This window comes from Loxodonta africana, chromosome 16 (assembly GCF_030014295.1).
Source record: "Loxodonta africana isolate mLoxAfr1 chromosome 16, mLoxAfr1.hap2, whole genome shotgun sequence".
Classification (NCBI taxonomy): Eukaryota; Metazoa; Chordata; class Mammalia; order Proboscidea; family Elephantidae; genus Loxodonta; species Loxodonta africana.
In genome coordinates, this window is record NC_087357.1 from 56,043,217 (window position 1) to 56,068,083 (window position 24,867).

The 24,867-nt window shown below is 41.7% G+C and overlaps 1 protein-coding gene across 3 annotated transcripts in view; it reads left to right on the forward strand.

The window, feature by feature from the left end:
* The first annotated feature begins 3,308 nt into the window (after positions 1–3,308).
* The window catches only part of BICC1 (BicC family RNA binding protein 1), a 348,944-nt gene continuing 327,385 nt past the window's right edge, over positions 3,309–24,867 (forward strand). For 2 of the 3 annotated variants that reach the window (XM_064269616.1, XM_064269617.1), the window contains exon 1: positions 3,309–3,542. In XM_064269616.1, coding sequence (XP_064125686.1) covers positions 3,353–3,542 — 190 coding nt within the window. In that variant the 5' untranslated portion in view covers positions 3,309–3,352. The remainder of the gene's footprint in view (positions 3,543–24,867) is intronic. The other variant, XM_064269615.1, reaches the window with a different exon arrangement.

Genomic DNA, 24,867 nt, shown 5'->3' on the forward strand with positions numbered 1-24,867 from the left:
TAGGCAGGCTTCCAAAAACCAAACCCACCACCGCGGAGTCGATTCAAGTCATAGCAACCCTATAGGAGAGAGTAGAACTGCTCCATAGGGTTTTCAAGGCTGTAAATCTTTACAGAAGCAGACTGCCACATCTTTCTCCCACAGAGCTGCTGGTGGATTTGAACCACTGACTTTTGTTAACAGCCAAGCACTTAGCTACTGTGCCACCAGGGCTCCTCTAGGTAGGCTTATTAGCATCTATTATCTGAATTTCCCAGATAGTCTCTTCATTGGTTTGACTACTTCTATCCCTGCCCCTCAATCTGTTGTCCACAATATAGCTATAGTTGTCCTTTCAAAAAGCAGATTTAATTACATCATCCTTTGCTTAAAGCCTCTTACCTGGCTTCCTTTTGTTCTAAGGGTAAAGATAAAAACTCCTTAAATTGGCCTATACAAAAAACCCCACTGCTGTCGAGTTGATTCTGACTCACGCAACCCTACAGGGCAGAGTAGAACTGCCTCATAGAGTTTTCAAGGAGTGCCTGCTGGATTTGAACTGCCAGCCTTTTGGTTAGCAGCCATAGCTTTTAACCATCTCATTTCTTGTTGGTGCTGGTCTTCTGTTAGTTCCTCCACTGGAGGAAGGAAGGCTGCAGGGCCTTTGCTTGCGCTAATCCTCTTGAGAGCTCATACAGCTTAGTGGCTAAGTGTAAAGTATTTGAAGTCTAATCTTCAAGAGAGATTGCTGGGGTTCAAATCTTGATTCTACCACTTACTTAGTTGTGTAAATTTGGGCGGGTCATTTTACCTCTCTCTGCCTCAGTTTCCTCAACTTTAAAATGGGGATAATTATAATATCTACCTTCAGGGATATTGTTATGAACAAATGATCATTTGCAGGAATGGCTCTCCCCTTCCTCCTCTTGCTCAGTTAACTTCTTCTCAAGCTCCTGTTCTCAGCTTCAGAGTCATTTTCTCTGAGAAGGCTCCCCTGACTTCCCTAACTGGATCCACTTACCCCATTATAGGTTTTTGCATATCTCGAGCCTCTTATTTGTAATGCTTACTATAGGTTCAATTTTATATTTATCTAAGTGACTTTTGGGAGGGAGGGGTGTCAGTATTCTATGTGTTTCACTAGAATGTGAGCACCACGAACATAGGGATCGTTGTCTGTCTTTGCTCACTCTCTTGAGCCTAACACAATGCCTGACACATAGTGAGTTTCCAATGAATATTTCCTAGAAGAGAAAGACGAAAAGATGTAAACTTCACTGAAGATATGCAGTGGGCGTGCTCCTTGATAACCCACTTTGGTGCTTAAATCAATGCCTTGCATCATAATAAGTTCAGAGAAGGAACAGGTGGTGGGGAACAAGGGAAGTTAAACTAGTACTTCAAGAGGCAGTACAGGGGTTCTCTGCTCCACAAGGTACGGTTTTGTGGGGATGATGTGTCAGACAAATAGACCTGGGTTAAATCCCCTGTCAACTGCTGTGTGACCTTAGTCAAGCCACTTAACTTCCCAGAATCCTGGTTTCCTCATCTGTCAATTACATTACAGTTCCCAGCACAGAGTCAATTCTTGTTAGCTGACTACTGAACCTAAAAGAATGTCCGTTTACCTTAAACATATTACCTAATTATTCATGGGCTCATGCCAATGATACTAAGGTTACTTATGGCTTGTCCCACATGTAAGTCAGTCAGCCTCCCTCTGTGGCATAGTGACAAACTGCTGTACCTGCTCCTCTCTCCTAAGGGTAAAAACAAAGCAAAACTTTATGTTTTTAGTCATAAAACAAAAGAAGGTCTGTATCAGTATGAACTGGGAAATCAGAGTTCCAAGGGCATGCCTGGTGCAAGAGTCTTACCTTAACTCACTCTTCAAATTCAAGTTTGAGAGAGGCAGTAGGTGGGCTGAGCAAGGGTTCATTTAGGGACCACAATCGCAATCGACTCCACCGCAGTGGATTTGGTGTTTGGTGCGTTGTGCGAACCAAAGCCCGAATCCGTTGCCAGTGAGTTGATTCCAACTCATAGCAACCCATAGGACAAAGTAGAACTGCCCCAAAGGGTTTCCAAGGAGTGGCTGGTGGATTCCAACTGCCGACCTTTTGGTTAGCAGCTGAGGTCTTAACCACTGTGCCACCAGGGCTGACCTTAAAAACAGAGAAGAGCCCTCAGTCCCTGATAAGACAGCCCAGTTCAGCTGGCAGCTGGACTCAGATAGTTGTCGTTCTATGTCTTGGAGCTGTCTCTTCCCTTGCTTAAAAAAAAAAAAAAAAAACTCTCCTGACTCCATTCCTTGAGAATCACATAGAAAACGACTCTCTACTCACCCTATTCAAGGAAAAAAAATCTTCTTTCAGAGTAAAAAGTGTAAGTCTCTTGTCACCTCATGCACAGCTGCTAATCACTTCGCTCTTGGGATAGAGAGGAGAGCTATCGGGTTTGAGCCTTTGGTGGAGAAATAAACTGCTTGCAAACAATGACCATGGCACTGTTCGGGAGGATGGACATGGTTTCTCCTACAAGCGTTTCCTCTCTCCTTTCACTCGTTTCAAACTTGGGACGGACCGGGCTGTGAGTTTTAGGGTGTAGGATGTTTAGGCAAAAAGAAGGGGAATTGTGCGTGCTCTTCATGTGCCTTCAGGAGCTCTGTTCTGTTGCTTGAACTTGGTGAGTGTCTGTGTTTGAAGGAGAACTATGACAGTATGTGCGGAGGATGAGACCGGTAGGAGTAAGTACAGGAAAGCGGTAGTGTGTACGTGGTGCGCGTGTGGATGAGGAACTGTGTGTGCACTTCGTGTGCGTTCAGAAGTGTGCTGTGCTTGAACTTGGCGTGTGTATGTAAGAGATCGATGAGCTTATGGGTGGGGGACGGAATCTGTACGCTTAAGCGCAGGAAAGTGGTAGTGCGTACGTGGTGTGTGTGCGCGAGTGTGTGTGAGCGCCAAGGGCCGCCCGCCCGCGCGTCCGCCCGCCGGCCCCGGCTCCCCGTGGGCCGGTCCGGCCAATGAGCGCGCGGCTGCAGGGGCGGCGAACGGGGAGGGGACGCCGGGCCCTGCGGATGGAGGCGCAGGCGGCGCGGCGCGCTCACTCCGCGCGGGCGTTGCTGGCGGGGGGCGGCGCAGCCACTGGCCCGGGACGGGGGCCGGGACCCGGGGCGGCGGGCGGCGTGGGCGGCGCCCGGGGCTGGGATGCGCCCGGGGCTCCGTGGCGGCGGCGTTGGCGGCGGCGTCGGCGGCTGCGGGGGGACGAGCTAGCGCCGCGGCGCGGGGAGCCAGTCGAGTCCGGCCGGCGAGCGGAGGCGGCGGCGAAGGCAGAGCGGCGGCCGCAGCCGGAGCCCGAGCGCTGCGCTCCCACCATGGCCGCCCAGGGCGAGACCGGCTATCTGGCGGCGCAGTCGGACCCGGGCTCCAACAGCGAGCGCAGCACCGACTCGCCTATGCCCGGCTCCGAGGACGACCTGGTCGCCGGGGCGCCCTTGCACAGCCCGGAGTGGAGTGAGGAGCGCTTCCGCGTGGACAGGAAGAAACTTGAGGCCATGTTACAAGGTAGGCATCCCCCGCGTCCTCAGACTCCCGACTGAGCCCGAACTCCTTCCCGGACATCCCCGCCCCGCTCCCAACGCCGTTACTCTAGCTCACAGCTGACTCGGCTCCCAAGTCCCTTCCTCCGCGGAGCCAGCTGGGACTCGGAGGACATCCAGGGAATGGAGACCCCACGGGGCTCTCCACCCTTCCACGCCTCTCAGGTCTCGAGGCCGCGGGAGCCTTGTTTTAACTTGACCAGCTTCAGAAAAGCTGAAGTCGAGTCTGTTCAGACGCGCCCAAGTTGCGTTCTGGACTGTGGAGATGCCAACTTTAGCCGGGACACCTGGGTGTGCCATCCAGACCTACTCTAACTGCTCAGAGTATGCATGACTCTCTTCTCCCTAACAGCCTCGAATTCTAGCTCTTCCTCTGTGTTTTTGTGTGTTTAACTCTCCTCCTTGTCAGTATCCACTTCCTCCAGCTGAGGAGCCTTGTCTCGCTATTGGGAAACGCTTTGCAGATGTCAGGGCTTAAGACAGGAGCTCCCTCCGCCCCTCTGGAGTAAGAGGGGCCAGGGCTGGAGTGAGCAGCCAAAGCGTGGAGATTGTGTCACGGCAGTGCTGCTGTGTTTGAGGACAGTGTGTGTTCATTTTCTGACAGGCTTATAAAACATATTGAGTTACACTTTCATAAAAATCTTCCTGTACTATGGATGTCTACTGCCTTTCACAAGTTGGAGTTTTTTAGTTTTGTTTTAACTCTGTAGTTTCTCTGGGACTTTCCCAGTGGCAGAACAGCTTTGACGATACCGAACTGGGCACAGACTCTCATTTATAATGTGAGGATTGAATTTCTCCACGTGAATGTCCAAGGTCATTTTGACCTTCCTTAAAAAATGTTAATTACAAGCCACCGGTATGGTTCGTTTCCCTCATCCAAAGAGAGAAATGAGATAGTTTGAATGACTGTCATTCTTCAAATAAGAGGAGAGCACCAGGCATTGGCTTCACTAAGGGCGTTTGGGGAGGATTCATTCAGAGGAGAGCTAGCGTCCGTATATCGTGGGAGGATTGGCGCTTTCCAAACTTTGTTTTGTGGCTATATGCATAACTTATTTGACTTTATCAATCAGTGCATCGCAGTATGGGAGCGATTTAGCTCTCTTTGGAAATGCAGTGGCTTTTTAAAACAATTAAGCAGGTTATTTTAAGACAGAACAACATGTTTTCCAAAACGATAACTTGGTGGAAACAAATATCAGGAGCGTTTGGCATGCGTTTTTTTTTTTTTTTTTTTTTGGATGTGCTGCCTTCTTGCCTCCTTTGTTGCTTATTTTTGTTGGTAAACGTCCCTAATGATTGCCGTGTCTGTCTCTTCCATGTCCTCTCTCTTTTCTTTTCAAATCGTGTAACTTTGTGATAAACTGTTCAAATAACAATATTACAAGGTGCTTTTAGAAATTAAAGGCCCCGTTACATTTCAGTAACTCATCGTATTTATTTGAGTTGTCCCATGGCATTTTTCTAGTTTCTTCTGATGATAAAACAAAATATTAAATTGATGTTAGAAAAATGTTGTTGTGACATTATTTGGATTGAACAGGTAGAGCTCAAACCTATCCTTTTCAACACGATTCCAGTTTGTTTTCTGTATGAGTTTGGGGTAACGGCAAGTAATGGCAGTGGCACTGGCTTCTGGGAAGTCCATGTGCTTTAGAAGTAGGTTTTTGTTTGTTTGTTTTGAATGAATGAAACCTATCTTCCCTAGTAGGGATATTTTGAGATGATGTGATTCAAAATAGTTCTGCAATGATTAAGTTTATTTTACGGAAAGTCTTAACAGAGTTAACATTTTTTCTCCAACCATCTATATATAATGTAATATTCATTCACTTTTCAGCCCCAGGCATTCTTTATTGAACATAGTACTTTCGTTAACTTTCCCAAATCACCTGCACGTGAAGTAGTCCTAGGAAAGTAAATGTTGCACAGTTTAACAGTAGAATCCAATGCACAGTATATCAGGGCATTTTATGATGCACGCTTCCCAGTGTCAAATTATGTAGGACCACCATGTTTGAAGGGATAAGACCAGTTTCCTGAGTCAAACATATTCATGAGCTTCATTGCTTTATGCCAGGTGGTTATAGTGAGTACTGAGATCACCCAGACCTGGGTTGAAATCCCTGTGTGAGATTGGGGAAGTTCCTGGGTCTCTCTCTGCCTCAGTTTGTTCATCTGTAAAATGGTGTCAGTATTAATACTTTTCTCGTTGGGTTTTGTGAGAGTTGACAGAGATAATACCTATGAAGCTGAATTCATTAATGTGTTTGGTAAGGGATAAGAGCTCAGTAAATATTAATTGCTTTTAAAATAATTATTTTTAGTAGTAAATACTACATCATGGATTTAAAAGGTTTTTCAGTGCCTACCAGTTTCTAATATGTAGTATAAACTTGATTTAGGGAACAAAAGAATTTTCAATCATCCCAGATTTAAAAGATTTCATAATTGTAGAGGTGAGATAGATAATAACTGAAGTAGAGAATGGTGGCTGGTCAACATATTCTTTTATTGTTACGCATTCTTTTCATTAGAAAAGTGCCAAGTAAATAAAGTCTGTGTTTGCTTGGTTGGGTTTCTGATTATTTTCAATGTGGATTTGCCATTTTTCTTTTTACAGTCACCTTAAACTATGTGGAAGTTTCCAAGTTAATTCAGGATAAATAAGGTTGTCTGCCTCTAAGTCAAACAGTGCAAATTGGTGATTATAATGCTTGGAATTTGTTTCCAGAGAGACTGTCCTGGGGGCAAGTTAATCTTTAATGGGTTGTATTTTTATTTTAGAGAAATTCTGCTATGCAATGGACCAAAAATTCAGTGAGGTTAAAATATGGGCAGTAGGGTAGTGGTCAAATAAATGAAATACCCTTTATTTGTGTGTATGTTTTTTTTTTTTAAATATGGAAAATTCCAGCTTGTAGAAAAGTGGAGAGAATGGTAATCCCCCATAGACCCATTGCAGAGCTTCAACAATGATCATAATCAGTTTTGTTTCATGAACCCCACATCCTCTTCCTTCCCCCCAAATCATTTTGATGCACATATCATAAATCATATAATGTCAAGAAAATGTAGAGAAAGAATAATTAAATGACTAGTTTTTCGTGTTTTAATTGTTTTGAAACAGCCATGCAGGTTACCTGACATTTTTCTTGGAGTCTAAATTAAGATCATCAGTTTTATTAGTCAACACCTTTGTAAATGTGCGTTTTTTTATTGTGGTAAACAGATATGTCTGACAAAACATATGCCATTTCAACATTTTTTTACATGTGTAATTCCGTGACGTTATGTTGATCCATTTTCAAATTTTCTGTCACCCTTAATAGAAGCTCAGGACCCCCTGCGCAGTGACTTCCCCTTTCCCCCTCCCTGCGCCCCTGCTAACCGCTAAGAAACTGGCTTCTATACGTTTGCCTATTGCAGATACTTCATATAAATGAGGTCATATAGTATTTGTACTTTTGTGTCTGATTTATTTCACTCAGCAGAATGTTTTCAGGGTTCGCCTGTGTTTGTATCATGTGTCAGGACTCGATGTCTCTTTATGGCCGAGTAGTATTCCATTGTGTGTGTGTGTGTGTGTATATATGTACACCACTTTTTGTTTATTCATTTACCTGTTGGTGGACATTTAGGTTGTTGCTGCCTTTCAGCTATTGTGAATAATGCTGCAGTGAACATTGGTGTGCAAGTGTCTGTTTGCATTCCTGCTTTCAGTTCTTTTGGGTATATACCTAGGAATGGAATTGCTGGATCATATGGTAATTCTACGTTTAATTTTTTGAGTACCCACCAAACTGTTTTCCAGAGTGGCTGTGCCATTTTATAATCTCGCCAGTGTGGAGGGTTCCAATTTCTGTAAATGGTATTTATTTTCAACTTTAGGTTTTAGAAGGATATAGTCAGCCTTGGAATGGATACCACAGACAGCACTGTATAATGATATAAGAAATATTATTTTAAATTTCTATATTTAATGTTGACAAAATTTAGATTACATGATTCATGTGAGGTTATGTTGTTGATTCACTTAAATCAATTAAATGTGAGTTATTGCGTGTAAAGAGGGAGGAAAGGGGTATAGGGAAAGAGCTAGGAGACGTAAGAAAGCAAACCAACCCAAACTCGTTGCCATCGAGTTGATTCTGACTCATAACAACCCTATTGGACAGAGTAGAACTGTCCAACAGGGTTTCCAGGGAGCGCCTGGTGGATTTGAACTGCTGACCTTTTGGTTAGCAGCTGTAGCTCTTAACCACTATGCCACCAGAGTTTCCACATAAGAAAGTAAGCGGGTCATATGAGTCAAAGGTACTGTCTTGGTGTTCGCCAGAGTGCTGAGGGGACAAACATGGGATTTGCATATGCATACTTAGTTTTCTTTTTACCTGGAAAAACATATATGTGTGCCATAAAATTAAGAATTGCTGCACAAAATTTGGAAGCATATGCATTTTTAGAGTTCTGAATTCCTTGAGTCTTAGCAGAAGAAGTTAAATAGGGAGGGTTACCGGGAGGAAAATGACCTATTTTTATGAATTGAGGTTGACATCTTGTGGGCTTTTATGATATTGCTGCTGAACACTTTAAAAACCATGTTGCAATTTTACAATGCTAGGCATAACTGCCATCATTTACTCCCACTTGCTGGAGTGGCAGAACTAGTCACCAAAAGGGAGATCATCACGCATCATTGACTAAAAAGCAAGAGGAGCAATACTGTTATCTCTTTGATATCAGCAAACTTAATTGAAGATTGTCTTCTGATTTGGGAAACCCTGGTGGCGTAGTGGTTAAGTGCTACAGCTGCTAACCAAGAGGTCGGCAGTTCAAATCCGCCAAGCGCTCCTTGGAAACTCTATGGGGCAGTTCTACTCTGTCCTGTAGGGTCGCGATGAGTTAGAATTGACTTGATGGCACTGGGTTTGGTTGGTTTTATTATAAATTGTAATGCATGATGTAATATTTAAGGTATACATTCTTATATTTAAAGTGAAAATAAGGATATTGGAAAATAAATGATCTTATGTTTAAGGAACGCTCACAGCAATCTAAATGTTATTGGTATTCCTAGTAGTTTACAGGATGTTGAATGTTTTGCCCCTTGTAATGGTGGGTGAGTACACCCTGACAAAAGGTCTCTTAGGTGGTAGTGTGGAATTCTAGATTTTGCTCAGGTTGGGAGTGCTTTTCATCCTTTTTTAGCTGTAATTGCCTTGGACAATCCTGAACCAATCTCGCCTGGTGTTTTTGCTTAACACTGGCAGCAAAATCAATTAATCTCCCTTCTATTTGTTGTGAACTGGAGCCGTTCGTTGGTGTCTAGAAAGAAGCTTTTTCAAAGAATACTCTGTGCCTGTACTTGCTGTTCTGTTTGCTCACCTGCAAAATGGGGATAATAATAGTCCCACTTTAAGGGGTTGTCGTCAGCCCTGAATGAGGCAATGGGTGTAGAGTGCTTACTTAGCCCAGTGCCAGGCACATGGGGTTGAGTATTTGTTAGTTCAGCAGCAGCAGCAGCATTGTCCGACTCGGTGGTTAAAGAGTTCAAAACACTAGAAAACAAGTGATTGCCATTTTTTTTGATTGTTGTTAAACTGCAATGTGGACTCTTTTGGAGAATTGAGATTTAATTTTTAGGAAGTCTCCCTCAAATGAGAAAGTTTGTTAGGACGGTTGTAGTTAAGTCAGAGAGTGGAATCAATGATTAAAATTGCTTTATAGACTAAATTAAAATACATCAGAGGTTGTGTAGCTTAGTGGTAAAGAGCCCAGGCTTTGCCATCGGACACCTTCACCTCTCATGGAGTCATGTGAGGATGAGATGCGGCAGGTGTTAAAGCCCTGTGCTCAGGAAGTGTAGTAAGTGCTCAGCAAGTCTCATCTCTACGAAGACTTGTGGGGTTTTGGCTGAGTTGATCATTGATAAGTTACAAGAAAGTTAAAACACAGCTAGAGAGATTTGTCATATTGATGATGTTAGCAGGCAGGAATGTCTTTGCCTGCACCAACAGAAAACCCAACGCACAGTGGCTTTAGTAAACCAGAGGTTTATCCTTCTCACCTAATAAGAGGTCTGGGGCTAAGTGTCCTAGCTGCTCAGGGGCATAAAGGAGCCGAGCGTCTTCTTTTCACCTCTTCATCTTCTCCATCCTCAGCCTGTGGCTTTTGGTTTCGTAGTTGCAATATAGCTGTTGCATTGCCTTGCGGTGCATCTTTATCTATGCAGGGAAAAGGGGGATGAACAAAAAGCAGTTTATCAGGACTTTGCCTTTTTATCTGACAATACAGTCTCCCTCCCAAGACTTCCGTCTGTATTTCTTTGTCCAGTCTTTAGTACAAGAGACTCTGGGAATGTATCATCTTTCCCAGCCTCCCTAGTAGGGATGGCAAGGAAGAAGGGGTGGGAATGGATGTTGGGTGATGCAACTCATAACTTCCTGACAGTAGGCAAAGCAAAGGTATGTTGTGACCCAAAATTCTAAGTTGTAACTGAGGCAAAAGCTTACTTATATCCAAGACCTTGGCCTATATTGATAATCCTTAAAAAGTTACATTATTTGGTAGTGTTCTACCAGCTGCCATTGCCATTGAGTCAATTCCGACTCATAGTGACTCTAATGGACAGAGTAGAACTGCCTCATGGGGTTTCTAAGGAGCTCCTGGTGGATTTGAACTGCTGACCTTTTGGATAGTAGCTATAGCTCTTAATCACTGTGCCATCAGGGTTTAAAATAGGTGGAATTTCTTTCTTGGTATAATCCAGCAATAAACCTAAATCCCAAAGAGGTAACACCTTTGCTTACCTAGAGCTGTTTTCTTCTTGTTGCTCCTTTTAGAAACAGGACCTGGGACCACTAAGTTCTGTATCTATCTTTTTCTCGATGTTGTATTTTTTCATTGAAGATTACATGATACAACACAAATGCCCATTTTACCTTTTATTACTCTAAGATACTCTTTTTCTCCTCCCTCCCTTCCCCTACTACCCGTCTCAAACTTGTTTTAGAATTGCGAGGTTCAGTGTAGGTCATGTGTCTTAGTTACCTAGTGCTGCCATAGCTCGAACACCACAAACGGGTGGCTTTAAAGAGCAGAAATTTATTTTCTCACAGTTTAGGTGGCTAGAAGTCTGAATTCCAGGTATAGCTCTAGGAGGAGGCCCTTGTCTCTTCAGCTTCTGGTAGCTGCCAGCAGTCTTTGTAGACACATCTGTCTTTGTCGTCTGTCTTCCTCTTCCCCCTGTGTGTGTCTCTGTGTCCATTCTGCTCTTTTTATAACTTAGGAGTGATTCGATGTAGAGCCCATCCTACTCAGGTATGATCAAATTAACCTAACAAAGAAAACCCTGTTTCTGATAGGATTACATCCACAGGTACAGGTGTTAGGATTCCAACATAATTTGCGGGAACATATCCATAATGTCATGTTTCTGCCCTTCTGGCTTTTAGTAGAGTGGTCACTTGAGTATAATCTGGCCAACAAAGCCAGAGTTTATTGAGAAGGTGAAGTCATCTTGGAGGCAGTTTGATAATAGAATTGTCCTCAGGTTTGTGCCACGTTTTGCTGTTTGAAATTGTTCGGAATGATGAGCTAATAAAATGCACCAGTTGGCTTATCCATAGTATATTCAATTTATTTTAAAATCTAGTTATTTTTTTTAAAAAATGCATTGGGTAATAGTGACCATACAGATTTCTTTATGTAAAATGCTTAATAAACTACCAAGGATGAGACACAACTTTAGTGCTAATTTATGATGGCGTTTGCTGTGTGTGGTGATGATCTTAAGCAGTAAACCCTTGCTGTTCTGCTGCGAAAGCCGCCACATTAGCCTTTTCGTCTTTGCGGTACTGGCATTTGGAAAAGTATCCAGAATGCACAGAAGTATCAGTAGAAACATTCTGTGGATATTATACATTTATAAATCCTTTTCCTACTTACGAAGTCACCAGTAGTCCCTGAGTGGTGCAGATGGTTAAGTGCTCAGCTAATAACTGAAAGGATGCTGGTTCTCTACCCAGAGGCACCTCAGAAGAAGGGCCTGGCAATCTGTTTCAAAAAGAAATGTGCTCATTGAAAACACTGTGAAAAACCAGTTGAAATGACTGTTGAAAGCCCTGTGGCATTGCAGTTCTACTCTGAAACACATGGGGTCACCGTGAGTCAGAATTGACTTGACAGCAACTGTTTTTCTAAGCTATTAGTAACTGTAGGTGAGGAAATCATTTACATTGGTGACAACTATTAAACCCCGTTCCCATTTATGATGCTGGGATATGAAAAGATAATGCTTGCTTTCTAGCTGAAATTTTTCTGTTATAGTGAATAAGATAAACCATGTATTAGTCTACACTTTGAGTTGATTTGGAGCATAACCACATCCCTTACATAGGAAGGTGGTTAAACACAGGATTTGAAAATTAGCCATTGCAGCTTTTGCCTTTAAAAAATTAATCAAAATTTGTCATAGAATACTTGAAAGTATAAACAGGTGTAAAAAAGAACCAAAAGTTATCTGTGAGTCCAGAATCCAGCGATAACAACTAATAACATTTTGATAATTTTTTCCTGCTTTTTTGCAGTGCATTTTTCTTGAGTCCCTATCATATGCCAGCGGCAGTGTTTGCCTGTGGAATACAGACAAAAACAAGATAGATATGGCTCCCACTCTCCGGTGACTTAAATTCAAAACTCTGACCACATCTGCCATCTTTTCCACTTACAAACAGTTATGTAATATTCACCCAATATATCTTGCTTTGTTTAAATATTCCAATATTTAATGCATTTCTAGGTGACCAGGCAGTGGGAAGTCTACTTTTTGTATTCAGACTGCCCTGGATTCAGATCCCTGGATTCAGCCTCTGTGTAGCCTGGGGCCAGTTAATAACGTCTTTGAACCTCAATCTCCCTGTCTCTAAAATGGGGATAAAAGCATCAATCCTCTTGGTTGCAGGAGAGAAATACTGTATGTAAAGCACCCAGGAGTGCCAGCTGTAGAGCAGGTTATAAAGAAATGGCAGATATGAGCATTAATAATACTGCCCCCGATGTTTTTGCCTCAAACCTTTCATGCACCCTTGATTATTCTTATCATAAAAATTCTTATTAGTGAAACATTTGGGGCAAAGGATGTAGATATTTTAAGGTTCTTGATAAATGTGCAAAATTACTCCCTGGAAAGGGTCACAGGTAAGGCAAAAGAGAACAGGAATTTGCAAGGTATCTACCTCTTGTACCTGTGATCCCCACAGCTTGGCTTGTTTGAGCTGGTGATTGTCAGTCATTAGGAAGTAGTCGATTCACCAATCCAGAGTTACCGTTTTGCCTGTTTCTCCAAAAATGTTAAATGCTGTTTATCTTACCTGATTAGTATGCTTGTGGAGCAGTGTTTCTTAAAATTTGTGTGGCATAAAAACCACCTGGCAAGTTTTTTTCAAAAGGTCAACACTGAGCTTCTCCCAGAGATGTCGATTCTGTAGGCTTGGGGAGTTGTGGTGATAGGAGTCTGCATTTTGAAAAGAATCTTGTGTGAGTCTAATGTAGGTGGTCCTGGGACCACACTTTAGGAAACATTGCTAGGTGGTTAGACGATGGTCAAAGAATTAAAGTAAAAGAGATTCAGTTCTTTTCTTTGATTCTTTTACTCTTAAAGTTAATACTTCGGCTACATTATTAAGCCATCTTGAAGCATTTTAGTCTAGGAGCCTAATTTATGACTGGCATGTTGTTTTCAGTGGCTTGTTGTGAGGGACTCTGGGGGAAGAGCACAAACCCACATAGTCCTGTGGAGGGGATATGTTGTCTTTATTATTGCACAGTAGTATATGTACTAAAAAAAAAAATATAGACTCAGAATTCATTTCATTTTCCTACAGATTCCCATTTAAGTATATAAAAGCAATACTAAGGGAACTTTAAAAAAGAAAACAAATGATCAGTAATCTTACCATCCTAACAGCTAGTTTCATTTTTTTTTGCCTTGCAATATATTCATAGCAGTCGAGTTGATTCCAACTCATAGTGACCTTATAGGGCAGAGTAGAACTGCCCCATAGTGTTTCCAAGGCTGTAATCTTCATGCAAGCAGACTGCCACATCTTTCTCCCATGGAGTGCTTGGTGGTTCGAACAGCTGACCTTTTGGTTAGCAGCCAGTCACTTAACCACTGTGCCACCAGGGCTACTTCCTTGCAATATAGTCTTCGATTATTTGCATAGAGTTTTATGTAGTTGTTGTTGTAGTGTTAACTCCTGTTTTGGATTCAGTATCTGTCTGAGGCTGGGTTCCCTAGAGAAGCAAAACAGTAAAGCGTATAAACACATGTGTGTGTGTTTATATATATATATGTAGAGAGAGAGAGATTTATATCAAGGAAATGGCTCCACAGTTGTAGAGGCTGGAATGTCCCAAGTCCATGGGTCAGGATAGAGGCTTCTCCTGATTCACATTGCTGCAGGGGCTGGTGAACCCAAGATTGTCTGGTTGGAGAGCAGGGCTCTTGCTCACAGGCTGAGAAGATTGATGAAACCCCAGATAGGTAGGCAAGACTGTAAGTAAGCTGCTAGCTCAAGTCCCAAGAACTGGAGGTCAGATGAACAAGAGCCAGCTGTAGGATCCAGAATGAGCAAAAGCCCACAAGCCTTGCCAGAATATCCACTTATATTCAATACAGGCCACATGCCCAAGGAAACTCCCTTTCAACCGATTGACTGCTCATAGTGGATTCCATCAGGGAGGTGATCACATAATATCAAATTTATCCTCAAAGTGATCACAACATCATACTACTATCAAACCACTGAGAATCATGGCCCAACCAAGTTGACATATATCCTTAACCATCACAGTATTTTAATCTATTAAACATTTTTCATATTTCTGAGCAGTTTTAAGAATTTATAATTTAATTGCTGAATAATAGTACATTTGGATAAAAATTTTTTTTATAGTTATAGATCCCTTCATAATGAACATGATTGGCCGTGTGGCATTTTTTTCCTTTGAAGCTGTATCCTGAGGATGAAAATTTAAGAAATGTTTGTTACTGGAGAATTATGGTGATTTTGAAAGCAGTAGCTGACTTTTATTGAGCACTTACAATGTATGACGCACCATTCTTGGTGCTTTATGTTATTGAATCATCTCAGTGTCTCAAAAGCAACTCTGTGAGACATATTAAGACCCCTTCCTCCATCTTACAGACCCAAAGGCTATAAATGCTTTAAACATGGAGTCCTGCTTTCTCTTTTAGTTCTAGGTAGATTTAGACACTAGTTTTCTTCTTAGGGTTGTTGTAGAGTCTAGATTCCTCTGCAGCGTGGAGATATATCAAATCTGAGTGTAAGATGATAAACTGCTTTCCAGAATGGTGTGCAGTGCTCCTAAAATTCCCTGAAGAAGTGCAGAGGAGTGTGATAGACACAAAGGTGGGAGGCTGGCAGACTCAGGTTAGAATTTTTTTTTTAGTGATTTTAAGCAAAATGTATTTTACTTATTATAAAGTAAGATATGCAATGTTTAAATCAAATGGTTACAAATAGCTTATAGCAAAAACCAAACAATTTTTTAAAAGATTTTTATTATGCTTTAAGTGAAAGTTTCCAAATCAAGTTACTGTCTTACAAAAGTTTATATACACCTTGCTATATACTTCTAATTGCTCTCCCCCTACTGAGACAGCACACTCCTTCCCTCCACTCTCTATTTTCATGTCCTTTTGGCCAGCTTCTGACTCCCTCTGCCCTCTCATCTCCTCTCCAGACAGGAGATGTCCACATAGTCTCATGTGTCTACTTGATCCAAGAAGCTCACTCTTCACCAGTACCATTTTCTATCCCATAGTACAGTCCAATCCCTGTCTGAAGAGTTGGCTTTGGGAATGGTTCCTGTCTTGGGCTAACAGAAGGTCTGGGGGCCACGACTTCCGGGGTCCTTTTAGTCTCGGTCAGACCATTAAGCCTGGTCTTTTTTTTACAAGAATTTGGGATCTGCATCCCACTGTTCTCCTGCTCCCTCAGGGGTTCTCTATTGTGTTCCCTGTCAGGGCAGTCATCGGTTGTAGCTGGGCACCATCTAGTTCTTCTAGACTCAGGCTGATGTAATCTCTGGTTTATGTGGTACTTTCTGTCTCTTGGGCTCAAAATTACCTTGTGTCTTTGGTGTTCTTCATTCTCTTTGTTCCAGGTGGGTTGAGACCCATTGATGCATCTTAGATGGCCGCATGCTAGCATTTAAGACCCCAGAAATGACTCTCCAAAGTGGGATGCAGAATGTTTTCCTAATAGATTTAATTATGCTAATTGACTTAGATGTCCCCTGAAACCATGGTCCCCAAACCCTTCACCCCCCCACTTCACTGGCCTTCAAAGCATTCAGTTTATTCAGGAAACTTCTTTGCTTTTAGTTTAGTCCAATTATGCTGACCTATTGTGTTGTCTTTCCCTTCACCTAAAATAATTCTTATCTACTATGTAATTAGTGAAAACCCCTCTCCGTCCCTCCCCCGTCTTGTAACAATCAAAGAATATTTTCTTCTCTGTTTAAACTATTTCTCCAGTTATTATAATAGTGGTCTTGTACAATATTTGTCCTTTTGCAACTGACTAATTTCACTCAGCATAATGCCTTCCAGATTCCTCCATGTTATGAAATGTTTCACGTGATTCATCATTGTTCTTTTCTCAACGCGTAGTTTTCCGTTGTGTGAATATGCTATCATTTATTTATCTATTCATCCATTGATGGGCATCTTGGTTGCTTCCATGTTTTTCCTCTTGTAAACAGTGCTGCGGTGAACATGGGTGTGCATATATCTGTTGGTGTAAAGGCTCTTAATTGTCTAGGATATATTCCAAGGAGTGAGATTGCTGCATCATATGGTAATTCTATTTCTAGTTTTTTAAGGAAATGCCAAGTCGATTTCCACAGTGGTTATACCATTTTACATTCCCACCAGCAGTGTATAACTGTTCCAATCTTTACACAACCTCTCCAACATTTAGTATTTTGTGTTTTCTGGATTAATGCCAGCCTTGTTGGAGTGAGTTGGAATCTCATTTTAGTTTTGATTTGCATTTCTCTAATGGCTAATGATCGGGAGCATTTCCTCATATATCTGTTGGCTACCTGAATGTCTTCTTTAGTGAAGTGCCTGTTCATATCCTTTGCCCATTTTTTAATTGGGTTGTCTTTTTCTAGTTGAGTTTTTGCAGTATCATGTAGGTTTAAGAGATCAGGCGCTGATCAGAAATGTCATAGCTAAAAACTTTTCCCAGTCTGTAGGTAAACTTTTTACTCTTTTGGAGAAGTCTTTGGATGAGCATAGGTGTTTGATTTTTAGGAGCTCCCAGTTATCTAGTTTCTCTTCTGCATTGTTTGTAATGTTTTGTATACTGTTTATGCCATGTATTAGGGCTCCTAGTGTTTCCCTATTTTTTTTTCCATGATATTTATGGTTTTAGATTTTATATTTAGGTCTTTGATCCATTTTGAGTTTGTTTTTGTGCATGGAGTGAGGTATGGGTCTTGTTTTCATTTTTTTGCAGATGGATATCCAGTTATACCAGCAGCATTTGTTAAACAGACTATCTTTTCCCCATTTAACTGACTTTGGGCTTTTGTCAAATATCAGCTGCTCGTATGTGGATAGATTTATGTCTGGCTTCTGAATTCTGTTCCACTGGACTGTGTGTTGTTGTACCAGTACCAGGCTCTATTGACTACTGTGGCGGTATAATACGTTCTAAAATCAGGTAGAGTGAGGCCTTCCACTGTGTTCTTTTTCGGTAATGCTTTACTTATCTGGGGCCTCTTTCCCTTGCATATGAAGTTGGTGATTAGTTTCTCCATCTCATTAAAAAATGTTGTTGGAATTTGAATCGGAATTGCATTGTATCTATAGATCACTTTTGGTAGAATAGATATTTTTACAATGTTAAGTCTTCCTATCCATGAGCAAGGTATGTTTTTCCACTTATGTAGGTCTCTTTTGGTTTCGTACTGTAGTGTCTTGTAGTTTTCTTTGTATATTTCTTTTACATCTCTGGTAAGGTTTATTCCTAAGTATTTTATCTTCTTGGGGGCTACTATAAATGGTATCGATTTGGTGATTTCCTTCTCGATGTTCTTTTTTGTTGGTTTAGAGGAGTGCAACTGATTCTTGTATGTTTATCTCGTGAAGGATTCTATGGGGAAAATATTAAATGATGCAGGAAGCATCAAAAGAAGATGGAAGGAATACACAGAGTCATTATACCAAAAAGAATTAGTCGATGCTCAACCATTTCAAGAGGTAGCATATGATCAGAAACCGATGATACTGAAGGAAGAAGTCCAAGCTGCTCTGAAGGCATTGGCGAAAAACAGGGCTCCAGGAATTGATGGAATATCAGTTGAGATGTTTCAACAAACAGATGCAGCGCTGGAGGTGCTCACTTGTCTATGCCAAGAAATATGGAAGACAGCTTCCTGGCCAACTGACTGGAAGAGATCCATATCTATGCCTATTCCCAAGAAAGGTGATCAACCGAATGTGGAAATTACAGAACAATATCAGTAATATCACACGCAAGCAAAATTTTACTGAAGATCATCCGAAAACAGCTGCAGCAGTATATTGACAGGGAACTGCCAGAAATTCAGGCTCGTTTCAGAAGAGGATGTGGAACTAGGGATATCATTGCTGATGTCAGGTGGATCCTGGCTGAAAGCAGAGAATACCAGAAGGATGTTTACCTGTGTTTTATTGACTATGCAGAGGCATTCGACTGCGTGGATCATAACAAATTACGGATAACAGTGCAAAGAATGGGAATTCCAGAACACTTAATTGTGCTCATGAGGAACCTTTACATAAATCAGGAGGCAGTTGTTCGGACAGAACAAGGGGATACTGATTGGTTTAAAATCAGGAAAGGTGTGTGTCAGGGTTGTATTCTTTCACCATACCTATTCAATCTGTATGCTGAACAAATAATCCAAGAAGCTGGACTATATGAAGAAGAATGGGGCATCAGGATTGGTGGAAGAGTCATTAACAACCTGTGTTATGCAGATGACACAACTTTGCTTGCTGAAAGTGAAGAGGATTTGAAGCACTTATTAATGAAGATCAAAGATCACAGTCTTCAGTATGCATTGCACCTCAACATAGAGAAAACAAAAATCCTCACAACTGGACCAATAAACAACATCATGATAAACGGAGAAAAGATTGAAGTTGTGGAGGATTTCATTTTACTTGGATCCAGAATCAACAGCCATGGAAGGAGCAATCAAGAAATCAAAACATGTTGCGTTGGGTAAATCTGCTGCAAAGGACCTCTTTAAAGTGTTGAGGAGCAAAGATGTCACCTTGAAGACTAAGGTGCGCCTGACCCAAGCCGTGGTATTTTCAGTTGCACCGTATGCATGTGAAAGCTAGACAATGAATGAGGAAGATCGAAGAAGAATTGATGCCTTTGAATTGTGGTGTCGGCGAAGAATATTGAATATACATACCATGGACTGCCAGAAGAACGAATAAATCTGTCTTAGAAGAAGTACAACCAGAATGCTCCTTGGAGGCAAGGATGGCGAGACTGCGTCTTACATAGTTTGGACATGTTGTCATGAGGGATCAGTCTCTGGAGAAGGACATCATGCTTGGCAAAGTACAGGGTCAGCAGAAAAGAGGAAGACCCTAAACGAGGTGGATTGACATAGTGGCTGCAACAATGGGTTGAAGCATAACAACGATGGTAAGGATGGCGCAGGACCAGGCAGTGTTTCGTTCTGTTGTGCATAGGGTCGCTATGAGTCGGAGCCCTCTCGGTGGCACCTAATAACAACAACAACAACATCTTGTATCCTGATACTCTAGTTAACTCTCATATTAGTTTCAGCAGTTTTCTTGAGAATTCTTTAGGGTTTCCTGTGTATTGTTCTGTGTTGTTGACAGTTTCTTTTCCCCACTTAATTTTTTGTGCTGAGTAGTTTATCTTTATATATTGTCTTTTCCTCTTATTTGTTGTTGTTGATTTTGTTTCTGCTGAGTCTCTATTTTTTCCTTGTATTTTATTTTGAGGAGTAGGATAGTCTCCTTTGTGGTTACCTTAATTATTACCCCTGTTTTTCTAATTTTAAACCTAACTTTTGTATCTGATTGTCTTCCTCGCCATATGAAAGATCTGTGTCTACATTTCTTAGTCCCTCTTTATTGCTGTAATGTTGTCTTCTTTTATATAACGAGATTGCTGTTTCCCTGTTGTGAGCATTTTTTAATCTTGATTTATTTGTCATTTCCCTGTCTGGGCTGACATCTGATTGTTCTGTCCAGTGTTCTAGTCTTAGGTTGATACCTGATATTACTGACCTTCTAACCAAAGAACTCCCTTTAGTATTTCTTGTAGTTTTGGTTTGGTTTTTACAAATTCCCTAAACATCTGTTTATCTGGAATGTCCTAATTTCACCCTCATATTTGAGAGACAGTTTTGCTGGATATGTGATTCTTGGCTGGAACTTTTTTCATTCAGTGCTTTATGTAAGTCATCCCATTGCCTCCTTGCCTGCATTGTTTCTGCTGAGTACTCCAAGCTTATTCTTATTGACTCTTCTTTGTAGGTGATTTCTCGTTTATCCCTAGCTGCTCTTAAAATTCTCTCTTTATCTTTGGTTTTGGCAAGTTTGATTATGTCTTGGTGACTTTCTTTTAAGATCTCCCTTATGTGGAGTTTGATGAGCATCTTGGATAGATATCTTCTCATCTTTCATGGTATCATGGAAGTTTTCTGCTAACAAATCTTCAGCAATTCCCTCTGTATTTTCTGTTGCCCCTCCCTGTTCTGATAGTCCAATCACTTGTAGGTTATTTCTCTTGATAGAGTCCCACATGATTCTTAAGGTGTCTTCATTTTTTAAAATTCTTTTCTCTGGTTTTTCTTCAAATATATTGGTGCCAAGTGCTTCATCTTCAAGGTCACCAGTTCTGCCTTTCACTTGCTCAGTTCCGCTCCTCTGACTTTCTATGGAGTTGTGTACTTCTGTAATTTTTTTTGTTAATCTTCTGAATTTCTGATTGCTGTCTCTCTGTGGATTCTTGCAGCTTATTAAATTTTGCATTATGTTCTTGAATAATCTTTTTAATTTATTCAGCTACTTTATCTGTGTTTCTTGGCTTGTTCTGCATATTACCTGATCTCCTTCCTAATTTCCTTCCTGATGTCTTCTAGAGTTCTGTATGTTAATTTTTTGAATTATGCATCTGGTAATTCCAGAAAGACACCTTCATTCAGAAGATCCCTTGATTCTTTGTTTTGAGAGCTTGTGGAGGCGATTATGGTCAGTTTATTTATGGGACTTGATATTGACTGTTGACTCTGACCCATGTATAAGTTATTGTATTAGTTTATTTTATGTTTGCTTACTGTGTCCTAGGTTCTTGCTTTGTTTTGTTTTGATATGCCCAAATGGGTTGGTTGAGTTAGCTAGCTTGATTATTTTCACCTTTGAAGCTCTGATGTCCTGTCATCAAATGGCTAGAGCTGTTATCAGGTATATGAGCCTAGGAGTCCATTCACTTATCTTGTATGAATTCAGCTCAGGTGTCCAGGTAGCTGATCAAGTGTGTGGTACAGGCCCTGTCCTACAGTCTTAGAGGGGCAGGGGTTATTGGTGTAGGTACTGGTATCTCGTTGCAGCAGGGGGTCACACTCTGAACATGGCAGGGGGCTGAAAACTGTCCCCCAAATGTCTGTGAGGAAAGCATGCCCCTGTTCCCTAGAGCTTACAGGTGGGTAGGTTCTACAAATGGATCATGGGCACACAGTGCTCTTGTCTGTAAGGGCTGGGAGGCACTAGTCATCCTTGTACCCCCTGCTGCAGGTGGCTGGGTGACCGGAGTGGAGCCACCAGTCCTTATGCCCCTGATGTGGGTAGGTCAGAACCCTGTTTAGTAGGCGAAGAGGTGTCAAATATCAAACACCCATCCCTTCACTGCACAGCTGCAATGGTTTCAGTCTGCCAACAAGTGCCTATTCTCCTGAAATAGGACCACACAGGTTCATGCAGGGGGAAAGGTATTCAATGTCCATGGACCATTTATGCTTGGACAGAAGCTGCTTTTGTCCTGAGCTCCCCCGGTTAGTTGAGCTGGCAAACATCTTTTACCTCAGTTTTGAATTTATTTCTACTCTAAGGCCAGATGGATGGCTCCAGGTGCTAAACAGGGTCTGTCTTAGGCCCAGGGAAATCAACAGCCATCGAAACTGGCTTGGGGGCTGGGGGCACGGTAAAATATATGCAAGTGCTTAGCTTTTGCTGAGAGCGCTGTTCTTCTCTGGTTCTGGAGGTGAGTGTAGGCTGTGCAGCTGGCTGCTTCTCTCTGAGGAAGCTGCAGCTGAACGCTACCGCCAGTGCACCACAGCCACTCCCAGGAATGGTACCTGAGGGATCTCGGCGATTCAGGTCGAGCAACTTCTCTCCTCTTCTGAATTGTCTTGCACTCTCTCCACTGCTCAGTCCGTTTTCTAACTTTACCTTTGATGTTCAGAGCTCCTAGCTTGTCATAAACGTAACCGTTTCACTTGTTTTTTCCGGTCTTTGTTGTAAGAGGGATCGCCAAAACCTTCTGGCTATTCTGCCATCTTGCCCCCGCCTCCCTCAGGTTAGAATTTTTTTATGAGATTGCAGAGATTCCAAAGCTCTGCTTTCTACTAACTTTGGTTAGGCTTTTCTCTTCTGTAAAATGAGGATCATAATATGTCTATCCTAGATATCCCTAGGTGGTGCAAATGGTTAAGTTAACTGAAAGGTTGGTGGTTTCTTGGAAGAAATGCCTGGAGGTCTACTTCTGAAAAATCAGCCATTGAAAACCCTCTGTAGCACAGTTTTACTCTAACACAGATGAGGTCACCATGAGTTGAAATGTAGTAGATAGCATGCGATGGTAGCGGTAGGGCTATGTGAAGATTACTTGGTGATGTTTGTAAAGCATGTCTGGCTCCCAGCCGGTGCCCTGTAAATGGTATCTGTGTGTTCCAAATTTATCTCCTGTTCTTCTCCAGCATCTAGCCAAGTGCTATGAGAAAAGCTGGGCGTTTATTGAATAAATTATCCATGAAGGAGTTAGTTGAAAATTTCTGTCACATTTTGGGCTAATGAAGCTTGTACTGATCTCATGAAGTGGAACTTTAAGCTAGGACACGTGCTTGGCCTTAACAAACACCAAACGGTTTTGCAATGCTTGCTGAGTAATTCTCTGCATGCTGGGTGGTCTTTCTTCACAGGCGATCTAGGGGGTGTTTGGAATGTTGCACTATTAGTAACATTTAGCATCAGTAACTATTAGCATCAGTATGGAGTTACAAATGAGAATATGCAAAATTTAATTCATGTCCAGTGCATTTGACATTGAATAATTTGTATCTGTATTTGATCTGGCTTAACTTTATAAATTGAAATTTGTCAGGGAAAAAAAAAAAAAAACCCCGAAAAACCAAACATGTTGCTGTCTGGTTGATTTGAACATATAGTGACTTTATAAGACAGAGTAGAACTTCCCCATAAGGTTTCCAAGGCTGAAAATCTTTTTTTTAATTTTACCTATTTTGTTGTTGCTGAGAATATACACAGCAAACCATACACCAGTTCAAGTTCCTCCACGTGCAGTTCAGTGACATTGATTACAAGTATTCTCACCGTCCTTTTCTGAGTTGTCCCTCCACCATTAACATAAACTCAAAGCCCCCTAAGGTTCCTATCCAGCCTTTCAAGCTGCTGTTGTCTATTTGGTCCCATAGAGGTAAATCTTAAAAGGGCAAAAGCTTTTTTTTTTTTTCTTCTTTAATGACAGTAACTTTGCTTTATTCTTTGGCACATTCAGACTACAAAGGCAGTAAATCTTTCAGAAACAGATTGGCACACCTTTCTCCTCAGCAGTGGCTGATGGGTTTGAACTGCAGCTGCTGACGCTTTGGTTAGCAACCAAGTGCTTTAGCCACTGCACTACCAGGTCAAGGTTAACATAATTTTTCAGTTTGCTTAGTTGCGGACACAGGGATTTTCTACTCTTACAAGAATACATCTTTAGACATGTGTTTAAATAAGATTTTTAAATAAATAAGAGGTAATCCATTTTAAAGAATAAAAATAAGATTGTTCTTTTATTTTACTTTGCTCCTTGCACTAAGATAATTTTTGGATTATTCTGAGTTACAGGAAAATGCATCATTTTCTCGGGAGAGCAGGTGACCAGCAGCCGGGTGACTTGAATTCATGACCCAGCCTCGCCACTGACGTTGTCACCTTTGACAAGTCATTTAACCTCTCAGGGTTTTGGATTATTGTTGTTGCTAGCACCGATGCCCCTTAAAATTCCATCCAGCTCCAGGATTGTGAGTCTGTTCTTTGGTATATAATACAAGCCCAATAATATTTTGTGTGTGCTGTTGGAGGCTGACTGAGCTCCAGGTGCACGAGTAGTTTTGGTCAGAATGCATCTTGATGTATACCACTGCATGCCTAAGCATTCACAACGAATGGGGAAGCTAGGTGGAATGAAGTTGGCTGGAATGTCTCGGCTTTGGGAGAGTACTTACAACAGACCTAATCACCTGCCCTTACTTTCTGACATTTTGGCAGTCAGACTTGAAGTATCCTGAGTTCAGTGGGCTAAAGATGAGCTAATTTAAGGTTTTCTAGAGTAATTGAGTAGGGTTACAGCATAAACATATAGCTAAGAGCTGTTGGTCTTGACGCATTGTGTTAGATGAACAAAGGAGATTATGTGGTTCCCTGAGTAGCATCTTTCTGTCACATTTTCCTTTTCCTCTGCCAAGGTGTCCAATTATTAAGCTTTATGGGCCAGAATTTATATCTAGTATCTAAACTACTAGATATATCTAAACCCCCCCCCCCCCCACGTGTCTGTCAGTTTGTTGTACTGTAGGGGCTTGCCTGTTACTGTGATTCTGGAAGCTATGCCAATGGTGTTCAGATACCAGCAGGGTTACCCATGGAGGACAGGTTTTAGCTGAGCTTTCAGACTAAGAGAGACTAGGAAGAAGGACCCGGCAGTCTACATCTGAAAAGAATTAGCGAGTGAAAACCTTATGAATAGCAGCAGAACATGGTCTGATATAGTGCCGGAAGATGAGCCCCCCAGGTTGGAAGGCACTCAAAAGTCGACTAGGGAAGAGCTGCCTCCTCAAAATAGAGTCAGCCTTAATGATGTGGATGGTGTAAAGCTTTTTGGCTTTTGGGACCTTCATTTGCTGATGTGGCATGACTCAAAATGAGA